At 62.4% G+C, this 12,799-nt stretch overlaps 3 protein-coding genes across 4 annotated transcripts; all 3 read right to left on the bottom strand.

Annotated features, from left to right (window-relative positions):
- Positions 1-485: 485 nt before the first annotated feature.
- LOC106861176 (peptide YY-like) lies at positions 486-1,063 on the bottom strand. Its single transcript, XM_014889405.2, has 3 exons — positions 871-1,063; positions 677-748; positions 486-510 (listed from the first exon to the last, which is right to left on the bottom strand). Exons 1-3 carry the CDS (start codon positions 1,047-1,049, stop codon positions 486-488), a joined length of 276 nt encoding a protein of 91 aa, XP_014744891.1. The 5' UTR covers positions 1,050-1,063.
- A 2,720-nt stretch (positions 1,064-3,783) lies between these two features.
- Positions 3,784-6,097, bottom strand: TMEM101 (transmembrane protein 101). 2 transcript variants are annotated; one of them, XM_088179464.1, is made up of 4 exons: positions 5,946-6,097; positions 4,923-5,103; positions 4,698-4,844; positions 3,784-4,339 (listed from the first exon to the last, which is right to left on the bottom strand). In XM_088179464.1, the coding sequence occupies exons 2-4, from the start codon at positions 5,064-5,066 to the stop codon at positions 4,031-4,033; spliced, it is 600 nt and encodes a 199-aa protein (XP_088035590.1). In that variant the 5' UTR covers positions 5,067-5,103; positions 5,946-6,097; the 3' UTR covers positions 3,784-4,030. The 2 variants fall into 2 exon arrangements, with proteins under 2 accessions (XP_088035590.1, XP_014744949.1); XM_014889463.2 differs by lacking the exon at positions 5,946-6,097 and adding an exon at positions 5,697-5,925.
- Positions 6,098-6,241: 144 nt separating this feature from the next.
- On the bottom strand, positions 6,242-12,792 carry LSM12 (LSM12 homolog). The gene is made up of 5 exons (XM_014889465.2): positions 12,634-12,792; positions 10,715-10,848; positions 7,981-8,090; positions 7,510-7,636; positions 6,242-7,237 (listed from the first exon to the last, which is right to left on the bottom strand). The coding sequence occupies exons 1-5, from the start codon at positions 12,752-12,754 to the stop codon at positions 7,145-7,147; spliced, it is 585 nt and encodes a 194-aa protein (XP_014744951.1). The 5' UTR covers positions 12,755-12,792; the 3' UTR covers positions 6,242-7,144.
- Between the last annotated feature and the right edge of the window lie 7 nt (positions 12,793-12,799).

The raw sequence follows: 12,799 nt of genomic DNA, 5'->3' as shown, positions 1-12,799 counted from the left end.
ACCCCACTCCCACCCTTCCCTACGCACCCCCTCCTCCAAAATTCCCACTCCTCGCCCCCTTCCACTCTGCTCCTCTCCTTTCACCCCCCAATCCCTCCCGAACGCCCTGGCCCCCCTCCCTGCACCCCGGCACCTCCTGTCCCTTCTTCCTCCCCTCATCCATCCCCCCTCCATCTCCCCGCACCCCTCCATCCCTCCTGCACGCCTTTGTCCCCCCCGCGCCCCCCGCACACAGCTCGGGCCGGGCCGTGCCCACGATCGCTCTTTATTGTCGCTGCGGGGCCGTGCAGGGACCACGCGGGACCCCCCCGACAGCGCTGGGGAGGGGACGGGGTCGGGGCCCCCCCCGACTGCGGGACACCCCTGGGCCGGGTTCTGGGGGTCCCCGGCCCTCCAGCGGGGGGTCCCGAGCTGGCCCTGGGTCCCCTGGGGGGACCTGGAGAGATGGGGAGGATTTGGGGGACAGGGGGGGCTGGACGGGGCGGTCACCACGAGGAGTCGTCATCGTACCTGCGGGAAGAGCCGGCGTGAGAAAAGGGGGAACGAGACCCCCGAACCCCCCGGGACCCCAAACTGCCCCGGGACCCCCGCCCCGGGGTGTGGGTGACAGTGCAGCCGCTGTCCCAGCCCGCGGGGCGATGGAGACACGGAGGGGGACAGCGACAGGGACACTCACCGTGACCTGTCCCCGCCGGTCCCCAGGAGCAGCTCGGCCACCGAGGCGCCGGGGCTGGCGCGTTTCCCGTACCTGCGGGACACGGGAGCGCGCCTGAGCAACGGGGACCCCGCGGGTGCGCGCACGGAGCCCGGGGTGTGCACGGGGACGGGGACGTGGCGAGGGGGACGCGGGCCCGCCGCTGTGGCGCTCACCTCTGCCGCGTGACCAGGTTGATGTAGTGGCGGAGGGCCGAGAAGTAGCGGGCCATCTCCTCGGGGGACGCGTCGTCCCCGGGGCTCTCGGGTTTGGGGGGGTACGCGGCCGCCAGGCACAGCAGGGCACACAGGGACACGGCCACCAGCGCGCGCCACGGCCGCGGGGACGTCACCATCTGCGGGGGACGGGGGCGAGGGGAGGGTGGGGCACCCCCATCGCCCCCCGGTGCCCCCATCACTCTCGGGACCCCCAGCCCAGCTCTGCCCCCCCCGCCAAACCCCCCCCCCCACCAGGTCCCGGTCTCTGTGGGATTGTCACACCCTCAGAGCACCCCCAGTTCACACGGGTTTGTGTCACCCCCTACCCGCGACCCCAGCCCCACTCAAGGGACATCTTCACCCCCGGGACCCCCCATATCCCACGGGGACATCTCCCTCCCAGAGACCCCCCCTCAGTGTCCCCAGGGGAACTGTCCCACCCCAAAGGACCCCAGGGACCCACGTGCACCCCAAGGGACACCTCCCCTCCAGGGACCCCACAGGTCCCCAAGGTGATTGTCCCTCCCGGGGTCCCGACCTCCCCTCAGGGACCCCCCGGGACCGCAGCCCCGTCCCTGCACTCACGATGGCGGAGGCAGAGGTGACAGGAAGGGCCTGGCAGTGGGGTGACAATGCCGGGACACGGCGGCTCCTGCACCCGCCCGGGGTTTTATAGCCCGAGGGGGGCTGGTGGTGGCTCCTCCCTCACGCGTGACCGACCCACGGGCACGCAGGACCCTGCGGCCCCCCCGCCACGGCCAGGGGACACGTGCCAGCACCTTGTCACTGTCCCCCGGCACAGCCCCCCCCAGCCTGGGGCACGGAGGGGCTGGGGAGGACAGAGCGAGGGGGCACGGGTGGGACACACGGACACGGGGACACGCGTGTGGCCACCGGACACGGACGTGGCAATGCCAGAGGGGCACGGGACATGGGCACAGACGTGGCATGGCACGCAGACAGGTGACACAGGTGACACAGGCGGCCAGGGCACATGAAATGGAACATGACAGATGTGACAGCCATGGCACAGGGACAGGGATGTGACACAACCGTGGTGCACGGCGACAGGGGACGGACACGGATGTCACAGACAGCCACGGCACGAGGACACAGGACACGGATGTCACACGCAGCACTGACAGCCGCGGGATGTGACAGTGGGACACAGGGACATCGGCCACACCCAGGGACACAAACGTGGCACATGGGACAAGACCCACGGCCCCGGCACAAGCCACCCACGGGGGACAGTGGAGGGGACACACACACCCACAGCCACGGCTGCCTCAGTTTCCCCAGACCGAGCACGCAGCCGCCACCACAGCCCTGTCACCGCAGCCCCGCCACCGCCATCGAGCGCTGTCACCACCCCCAGGATGGATGAGGTGGCCTTTGCAGCCCCCGTAAGGGACATTAATCCCTTATGGATTTACCATTAAGGAGCAATCACCGGCTCCGGGGGAAACTGAGGCACGGAGGGACGCGGCGGGGACGTGCCCGCCGGGCAGGGGCCACCAAAGCCACCGAAGGGGCGCTGGCATGAGGAGAGGTGGCACAAGGGGGGTCCCCAAAAACGCCGGGATGGCCCCAAAGAGCTGCAGCCGGGGCGGTGGAGGGGACACGGCCCGTGGGGACACCGAGGTGCCACCAGCGCGGCTGGAGGCGACACGATTGGGCCGGAGGGGACACGGGGGGGGGGGGTGCCAGCCATGGCCGGAGGGGACGCGCTCCCCACTGGTGGCCCGGTTGTCACCCCGGCCAGCGGCGGCGGGGACGCGGCTGGTGGCAGTGGAGGGGCGCTGTCCCCCGTGGCGTGGCCGCGCTGTGACACCGGTGACACTCGGGGGGGGTCCCGGCCGAGCGGCGCCGGGCTCACGGCAGCGCCGGGAGGGGGAGCAGCCCCCGCCGCCCCCCCGGGCCCGAACCTTTCACGTCCCCGCGGTCGATGCGGAGCTGACGGCACCGAGGGGGCGGCGGGGACCCCCCCGCGGGACCGGGCACGTGTCCGGGGAAACTGAGGCAGCGGGGCTGGGGCCCGTTCCCCCCATCCCCGGTACGGGGGGGGGTCCTGCCCCATCCCGGGGACCCCACCACAGCGACAATGTCACGGCGCTGTCACAGATGTCCCCGAGCCGAGGCCGGGGGGGGGGGGGGGGTCAGGGTGCGGGTGGCCCCTGGCACCCCCCAGCACCCGCGGGGGGGCCCGGAGCTTTCTGCCCCATTTATCCCAGTGACAGCAAACAGAAATTTTCCAAAGGTCACAGGATGGCTCTCCCGGCGGGGGGGGGAAGGGGCGGCTGCAGCCCCGCGCACAGGGGGGACCCCGATGGGGACAGGGCTGGGGGGTGTCCCCTGCGTGCCCCCACCTCTACCAGGGCAATGAGGAGGAAGAGGAGGGTCTGGGGGGGAAGGAGCGGGGCTGGAGCCGCCGGGGGGGTCCCGAGGGGGGTGAGGAGCCGCGGGGGCCCCCCCGGGCAAACAGGGCTCTGCCGCCTGCCCGCGTTTTATGGCCCCGGTTCCGCCGGAGGCGCATTAGGGCCCCCCGGAGGAAGCCCCTTATCAGCCCTGTTTGCTTTTCCGGACAGGGCGGGGGGACACGGACAGCCCGGGGGGGGCACAGACACCTGCCCAGCACCAGGGGGGACACAGACACCTGCCCAGCACCAGGGGGGACACAGCCCGGGGACAGTGAGGACACACCCCGCAGGGACTCTGGGGGTTACCAGCCCCTCCATGGGTGCCACCAGGACCCCCACCCGTGCCAGAACACCCCCAGCCCCCTCCACCAATCCCCCAAAGTGGCTCCCCCTAAGCCCCTCAAACTCTGCCCCCAAAGCCGAGCCCCCAGTGCAAGACATTTCTCAGTGCATCAGTAAAAATACATTTTTGTGGGGGGGAGCAGTGACGCCCCTCAGCAGGGAGAGGGGCCCTGGCCACACAGTGGCCGCCACCCCCCAAGGCAGGACCCCCCCCACCCGTCCTCCGCCAGAATTATCAAATATTTACAAACAACAACAACAAAAAAAAAAAATACCCCAACCAATAAATAGAGGCGCTCCTTAAAAAAACCCTCCCACCCCTTTTATCCCCGCCCATGCCACGCCTCCCCCCTCCCTCATCCATCGGTGGCCAGGATGACCACGGCCCCGAAGATGCCGACGTTTTGGCCGATGAGTTTCATCTGGTTCCAGAACTCGACGCGGCGCAGCGCGTGCCAGTAGCCCAGGTTGCCGTCGATGAGCAGGATGGCCAAGGGCAGCAGCACGGCCAGAACCTGCGCCGCCGTCCGCACGTAGTAACCCGACAGGAAGGCCAGGGCCAGCAGCCCGTAGAGCAGGAAGAGCAGCTGCAGGGCCAGCTCACCCCCCAGCAGGTGGTCCAGGTAGGCCAGGCGGTCCTCGGTGCTGTGCTGCAGGGAGTAGGCCTGAGGGGACAACGGGGGGACACTGGGGACACTGGCAGCACGGCTGTGCTCTGGGGGGGATGGGGGTGGAGTGTGGTGGCAACAGTGCCAAAGGCAGCGCTTGTCCAAGGGACAGTGTCACCCCGGGGGGAATGGGGATGCAGTGTGGTGGCACTAGTGACACTGGTGGCACTGGAAACAATCACCCAGGGCTCCTCCCCAAGGACAAGAGCTTCTCCCCTGGGGACAGTGTGGGGTGGGTGTGTGGTGGCACTGGTGACAGCACCCCGAGGCTCCTACCGGGGACAGTCTGGGACACTGCAAGCACTGTCCCAAGGCTTCTCCTGCTGGGAACTGTGTCCCCAGGTGTCCCCGTTACCTGGCAGATGAGGTAGATGCCCAGGAACACCTGGCCCGTGGACTGCAGCGAGCGGCTGCGCGGTTTCTGCCGGTACAGCTCCCCGGCGCCGCTGGCCAGGATCAGGAAGCCGCCGATGATGGCGATGGTGCGCGAGTACATCCGCACCTGCGGGGCCACCGGCAGCGTCAGCGGGGCCAGCAGCACCGCCCCGGGGGCCTGGGGGGGGTTTTGAGGGGGTCTCACCTTGAGCCAATCGCCGTAGTGGACGTGGCCACCAACGTGGGCAGCATAGGTGGCCACCGCCAGCTGCAGCGCGGCCCCCAGGGCGAACCAGCGCCGCTTGACCCCGAAGGACATGAAGCTGGCACAGAGCACGGCCACACCCATGTCCACGTACAGGTAGGGCACCGGGATGTCCGGCTTCCTGCGGGGACAGCAGCTCCGGCACCCCCAGACGCACCCCAGAGCCCCCCAAAGCCTCCCCCAAGTTACCGGGCAGCCACAGCGCTCAGCCTGCCCCACAGAGCCCCTCCGTGTCCCCCACTGCTGCTCTGACCCCTTCCCCAGACCCCAAACTCTCCTCTGGACCCCAATGCTGACAGGGCCTCCCCCCAGTCCCAGGCAGCAGCTCCGTGCCCCACACCTCAAATCCCACCGAGTGTCCCCTCACCCGGAGCAGCCCCACACTCACCCAGGAGCCCCCCAGCTGCCCCACACCTCAGCAGCCTCCCAGAACGACCCGCAGTCCCCTCACACCCGCACACCAGCCCAGGTCTCCCGCACGTTCTCACGGCCCCAGAGCAGCCTCTGCACCCCTGACACTCAGGGTCTCCCACACCCGACTCGGACCCACCCGGCTCCATTTCCAAGCCTCACAACCACTCCGTGATCCCCACCAGCCCCAGCCCCACACCTGCCCCTGCCCGCACAAGCCCCTGCAGGCCCCTCCCAGGCCCAGGCTCCCCACGACCACTTGCAGACGCCCCACCCCATCCCGCCCTGGCCCCGGGCGCGCACCGGCGCAGGTCGGCGCGCTCGGCGCACAGCAGCAGCCCGCTGAAGCAGTGCCAGAAGGGGAAGCGGGTGAGCAGCACGCCGCCGCCCGCCGTGAGCAGGCGCAGCGCCCGCCGCCTCCACCCGCGGCCCGCCGCCATTACCGGGCCGTCCCGCCGGAAGTGCGGCGCCGGAAGTGTCGCCTCGCGGACCAATCAGCCCAGAGCCCCGCCAGGGGAAAGCCACGCCCCTTTAATGGAGCCCCCTCATTACCCTCAGGCCGCGCCTTCATCTCCAATGGCGTTTCCTGCCCCAAAGCCGCGCCCAGCTCAGGAACAGCCGCACCCACCGAGCCTCCATCCTGCCCCAGGCCGCGTCTTCTCCCTGAAACCGCGCCCCTTTCAGGGAAACCCCTCCCATGCCCCAAACACCGCCCCATCAATCAAATAAACCTGAGACAGGCCCCGCCTCCTCCTCTGACCACGCCCCCAATCAGGGTTATAGTGAATCAGCTTTCAAGCCACGCCCCTCGTTTGGCCACGCCCCCATTGAGCCCCCACAGACTCCGGTGATGGTTAAAAAAATTTCGGGTTTTTATTGTTTTTTGCTAAACAAGACTAAAAAATTTTCCTTTTTTTTTTTCTTTTTTTTTTTTTTAATGTTTTTTTTTCTTAATCTTTAACTTTCCTAAAGGCAGGGCTTGAATTGTTTGGAGTTTGATCTCTCTTTTTTCTTTTAATAATTAAAAAAAAAAAAAAAAAAAATTAAAGGAAGCAAAACGGGGAGGGAGAGGATCGTGGCAAAAAAAAAAAAATAAAATTAAAAAAGAAATTAAAAATTAAATGAAAAAAGGCAAAGAAAATTAAAAACATAAAGGAAATGGGGGGAAACCCCCAAATCCAGGTACTGGCTGCTCCTGGGGGGGTGTTAAGGATTTTTTGCCACGACCCTGCTAGAAGCAGAAAAATATTTAAAGAACATTTTAATATATATTCATATATATATTTAAAGATAAGAAAAATAAGACTAATTCAAGCCTTGCCCTGTGCAAACAAAATTAAAATGAGACCACGTTGGTCACAAGGGTCCCGGTTGGCCACCACAGTCAGCTCGTTAGCTTTATTTTCTGGGGGGTTTTCTGGGGGAAAAAGGGAGGGCAGGAACTGGGAGGAAAAGGAAAAAAATAAAAAGAGGCCAAAAAATAAAATTAACAGAGTCTGACCGGCTGGAGGGAGAAACCATGGCGGAAAAAACAAAGTCTGTTAGTCAAGTAATGCGTGAGGAGCTTTAAATTATTCTCTTTTCTCGTTTGTTTTAAAGTCTAAAGTTTGGAATCGGTTGAGATTTCCCCAAAAAAAAAAAAAAAAAAAAGGAAGAAGGAAAAAAAAAAAAAAAAAAAAAAAAAAAAAAAAGGAAATAAAAGTTGAAGGTGCCCCCGGCGGCGCTGGGGACGGGCTGAGCCCCAGGTGGCCTCAGGATGACAGGGACGTGTCCTTCTGTGTCTGCTGTGCTTGTGAACGCTGCAGGACCTTCTGGCTCTCCACGTCCCGGAAGTGTTTCTCCACCTGCAGGGCAAGGAGGGAGGAAAAGATGGAAAAAAGAGGTTTAGGGGAAGGGACGGGGCACAAGGGAGGGGTCTCGGGTGTCCCCAGGGAGGTGACACCCACCCAGTGTCCTTCCAGTGTCCCCAGTCCCTGCTCACCGTTCTGAACGCAGGGCTCAAAGAAAGGTGGGAGGGGGGATCTGGAGAGGCAAGGGGGTGTCCTGGGGGGCTCCTGGGTGTCCCCAGGGAGGTGCCACCCTCCCAGCACGCCCGGTGTCCCCAGCCCACACTCACTATTTTGCGTACGTGGCTCAGGGCGCTCCCCTCTTTGCCTTTACAGTTTTCCACCTGGTACGGAGGGGCAATGACGACTTCTTCCATCACAACTATGTTCTTCTCCTGCCATTTACAGTCTTTAATGCTGAGGGGAGGGACAATGGCATCAGGGAATGTCACCGCTGCCCTCAGGGTGGGCCTGAGTCCCACTGAGGGGACAAAGAGCCCCCTGGTCACTCCAGTGCCCAGCTGGAGAGGGGTGGGGGTCCAGGGGGCTGGGATGTGCCAGAAGGGGCAGGGAGCAGGCAGGGAACCTCCCTCCCTCCCTCCCTCCCTCCCTGAGCATCCCATCCAGCACATCCCAGGACACATCAGAGCGTTCCACAGCGAACCCAGCGATGGGAATCCCCCAAAAAGGCCACGAGAGACCCCAAAAAGGAGTGTGGGGACCCCGAGGTGGGGACTGGGGACCCCAGGATGGGCACTCACGTCTTATGGATGGTCTGGAAGAGCTGCTGCCCCTCCAGAGAGACACCAGCACTAATTGCATACGCCTGGCTCATCTTCTCCTCCTTCTCCGTCCGTGCTTTGTTGGCAAGCTGGGAAAACACAGGGACAGGGAATTGGGCTGGGAGCAATGAGGGGGGACACAGGGACACCCCAGACACGGCTCTGATGATTCCAGCCTAAATTCCCCTTCTGAGGCACCCTCACCACTGCCAAGGTCTCTCAGGGATTTGGGGGATGGTGGTGCCACTTTGTCACATCCTCCTGCCCCTTCTCCCTGGCCTTTTCTGAATTAATTCTGACATTTTAGGTGCAAACCACCCTCACTACTCAGTTTACTTTGGAATGGAGATGGGGAAGAGAGCCTGGAATACCCAACACGCTGTGAGTAAACGCTCCACGCAGGAGTATGAGCAACTTTAGCCTGCAGCAGTTGATTTGTTCCCAAAAAAATAACCAGAGTTGGTTATCTGGGAGTCGCATCCGTGTGTGGGGAGGTGTGATTACACACAGGGTGCTGGAATAGAGATGGAAAACCCCGACCCTGGTATCCCCCATGCTGAATCCCATGGATGTGGGAGGAGAGGGAGGCAGTGCCTGGAGGCAGCAGCCCTGGACCAGCTGCCTTTTCCTGGCTGGAGCTGCCGCAGTGGAGGAGCCACATCAGCATCATCCCTCCTCTTCCTCCTCCTGGAGCCTCCTCGTTCCTGGGAGCACACCCAGAGCTGCACTGGCTTCCTGGGGCTGCCTGAGGGAGTTCCAGCCTTTCCAAAGCCTGGGCTCCCTCTGGCTGGGGACACCTGAGTGCCCTTAAGGGACAGGAGTGCCTGTCCCAGCCATCCCGTGTCCCCTCCCGGTGCCCCAGGAGCACTGGGATGCTCCCTGAATGCCCCAAAAAGGACAGGAGCCTTCCTCACCTTCACAAGCCACCCACCCCATTCCCTGTGGGAACTGCTGTCTCCAAACCAGGCACAACATCCCACAGGAGCTTCCTTGCACCCCCCCAACCTTCCCTGGGGTGCCACAGCCCCTCATCCATCTGGGAGGGGCTGCCACAAGGCTGGAGGATTGGGATCCCGGCTGGGAGATGCCAAAGCATCCCCCCACCACACTGGGATGGGCTGGAACTGTGGGGCAGAGCACTGGGAATCCCCTCTGCTGTGCCCATGGGCAGACCCCCCTCTGTCCCAAGCCTTGGGATCCTGGCTCCTCCAGCAGCTGCTGCATCCAGACGTGGGGACAGCCCTGAGTGGAGGCCAGAAACCCCAGAGAGGTGCCAGCACCAGCAGCACCCCAGCCCTTCCCTGAGGATCTACCCCTCATCACTGCCCTGCAGCAGGATGTGCTCTTTTTGCCCATCCACATTTCCCAGAGGAAAGGGATCAGCCCTGCAGCTCCAGCCCCTGGATGTGAGCGTTCCAAGGAGCTCCAGGCTCCCCTGCACACCCTGTGCAGGCAGCATGAATGGATGAGAATGGATGAGTCACTTCCCTGCTCCCTCCGGATCAATGACGGAATTCGCAGCACCAGGCAAGGAGGGACCAGCAGGGCCACCGAGGTTCATGCCAGGGCCACCAAGGGCCACGCCAGGGTCCCCTAGTGCCAGGGTGGCCCCTCATCCCACTTGGGTGCTGGCAGGCTGGGGAGATCCAGGGGATCCCTCCGAAATCTCCTGGAAAGGCACCAGGCTGTGCCGAGGTCCTGTGGTGAGTGCCAGCCCCGTGGGACAGGGGGTGTTCCCAAAAGTCCCCAATTCTCTGGGTCCCCTGGAGCACCCCAGCACTCCCATGTGACCACACCTCCTTCTCCCAGTACAACCAGTACCAGCCACCACCAACATCCCAGTCCTGTAGCAGTGTCCCAGCCCAGGCTACCCCTGAGCATCCCTGGGCAAGGAGATTGCCCCTCCTGCCACTGGAGTGGCCCCTTCTCTGTTCCTTCCCCCCTCACCAACCCCACAATTACTGGGATGCTGGAAAAGTGAGCTCTGGAATTCCTGAGGGGGGTTCCCAGCGATGCCACCCTGCAGTGACAGCCAGCAGTCACATCTCGGTGGCAGCTGTGTCATCCCAGACCTTGGGTGTGTTAATCCATCGGGAAGGGACAGACACCCAGCTGGTGCCACCTGTGTGACACAAAGCCCCGGGAGAGGGGTCCCTGTGGGACAAGGGGGTGACAGCTGAGCACCCCACAGCTGGATTCACCCCAGCACCGAGGGCTCGGGGTCACCTTCCCTTTCTTTCACATCACTGGGAATCAGCAGTGATCCCATTCCAGGATGGATGAAAAGCAATTCCTCAGAATTCCATGAGTTCATCTTTATGAGTTCGTCTTTACCCCTCCTGTCCACTCCAAAATGCAAAAATTGAGACCCAAAATAGCATCCTCCAGACCCCAAATCCAGATCACCTTAGACCCCAAAAATACCAGAACCCAGGTTCCCAAACACCAAAAATCTACACAAAACCACCCAAAATCCAAGCCCTGAACGCCAAAAGTCCAGACCCTAAACCCAACAAAATCCAGGCCCCCGAGTACCAAAATCCAGAGACCAAACTGCTAAAACCCAGACCCAGATCACCAAAGCCCAGAGGGGGGTGGGAGCTCTGGGAAGCTGCGCTGGGAGCAGGGGAGCTCCCGTGGGGAATCCTGCTGGATCCCTGCAGGATTCCCAGGACCCCCGAGGGAGGGGCAGGGGTCTCTGGATGTGTCTCACCTTGCTGACGTTGAGGGAGGCTAAAGGGGGAGGCGTTTCCGTGCGGTCATTGATTATTTCCACTTCTGACACGTACTGTAAGTTTACGAGCAGGATGTCTGCGTGGTTGGGCTTGCCACTGGAAGAGGGGCATTCTGGAGAAGGGGGGGATTAAGGAAAACAAATCCAGAGGTGGGGGTGGGTTTTATAGGTTTTTATACAGCAAACCAGGAGGTTGGGTTTGTGGGAAGCTGCTCTGCTCCCCTGTGCCTGTTTGGGATAATCAGTGATCCCACAGAGCCACTCATCCCTCTCTGCACCTATTTAGTGCTGATCCTGCTCTATCCCAACTCCAGATTGAGTTTTCCAGTCCTGTTCCACCAGCACCACTGGCCTGAACCAGCACCACCAAATCTGCTCTTTCCCCACCAGAACTCTTCCCTCCTGCAGGCAGGAAGGGAATTCCCAGGAGAGGGACACACGAGGTTTGTTTCGGTATTGCTGATGTGAATGAGACAGCACCCCCCAAAAAACCAAACCAAACCAAAAAAAAAAAAAAAAAAAAAAAAGAAAAAAACAAACACCCCACCCCTTCCAGAGCTGACAGGAATTTCTGCACAATTCCTCTGTTCCCACGAGGATGGAGGGATGGAGGGAACATCTTTTCCACACCAACACCATCTCCTCCTGGAACACATCCTCGTGGAAGTCCCTGTTCCTCTCCCAGACCCCTAAACACAGGGTGGAGCCCTCCCTAAAAAACACCCTTCAGTGATGAGGAAGCCAGGGAATTGCAGTCTCTCCCTCTGGGGGAAGAGCTGCAGCACCCCAGCTTTGGGAGGAAGAGCTGGACTTTGGGAAGAGCCCAGCCCTCTGTGGGGCAGGCAAGCAGCATTGAGCAACCTGTTGGACCCTCTGGGATTTTCCTGCTGCCTCTAGCGGGACCTGGGAGCTCCCTTGGCTCCAGCCACATCCCAGGCACCCAGGGGGCCATTTCCTATTTCCTATTTCCAGCTCTAGACACAAAACCCTCTCCCAGCTCCTCCTTCCCCACCCCTGGGCCCCCCGAGCTCCAACGCCAGCCCTGAGCTGAGCATTCACCTTCCCCCCTCTCCTGGCTCCCTCCACTGTTTTCCTACAGCCCTTGGCTTTTCCCATTCCCTGTAGATTCCAAATAAAACCGTATCTATGTATATTCATAGTGAGGGGTGCCAGGGAACACCCCATTGCCCCCCCACACCCCCACTCACCCTACTACAGGGTTCCTCAGTGCCCCCCCCAAAAAAACCTCCAGGACAGCACAGTCCCCCCATTCTCCACAAAACTGGGTGTTCTCATCCAACCCTGCACAGGGCTCCCCACTCCCACCCAAAAGCTCTTTATAATACAGGGCCCCATAATCCCCCCATTCACCCTAATACAGGGCCCCCCAATCCCCCCATTCACCCTAAAACAGGGCCCCCCAATCCCTCCATTCACCCAAACACAGGCTCCCCAATCCCCCAGAAAAAACGTCCTCACTCCCCCCAAAAACTCCCTACAGGACACCCCACATCCCATTCACCCCATACAAGACCCCCAACTCCCCCATTCACCCCACTACAGGGCTCCTCAATTCCCGATCACCCGATCCCAAAGCCCCCCAATCCTTCCGCGCAGGGCTCCCCAATCCCCCCATTCACCCCAAAACAAATCTCTCCAATTCCCCCAAAACCTCCCTACCCGACTCCCCACTCTCCCCCTCCCTCGGGGGTCTCCCCGCTGCCCCTCAAACCCCTCCCCGTCGCCGCCCAGCTCGATCCCCTCACACCCCCTCCCCTCCTTTCCCCCTTTCCCCTCCTTCCCTCACGCCCCCCCCTCCCCATCGGGTGGGCCGCAGAGGCCCGAGCGGGCCGCGCCGGGGCCGGGACCAGCGCGGCGAGGCGCGGGCGGATGGATACTGAGCGCCAGCATCTTGCTGGGGTAGTCGAAGGCGACGACCTCGCCCTGGAGGCGCTGCTCCTGGCAGGTGCGGCAGGACACCTGGCTGCCCACGCTGAAGTACTCGCCCGGCGCCGCCATCTTGTCCGCCCGCAGCGCCCGCGGCTCCGCTCGGCTCGGCCAGGC

The sequence above is a fragment of the Sturnus vulgaris genome, chromosome 27 (assembly GCF_052056855.1).
Source record: "Sturnus vulgaris isolate bStuVul1 chromosome 27, bStuVul1.hap1, whole genome shotgun sequence".
Lineage (NCBI taxonomy): Eukaryota > Metazoa > Chordata > Aves > Passeriformes > Sturnidae > Sturnus > Sturnus vulgaris.
The sequence above is the reverse complement of the archived record's forward strand: the minus strand, read 5'-3'. Positions and strand labels throughout refer to the sequence as shown.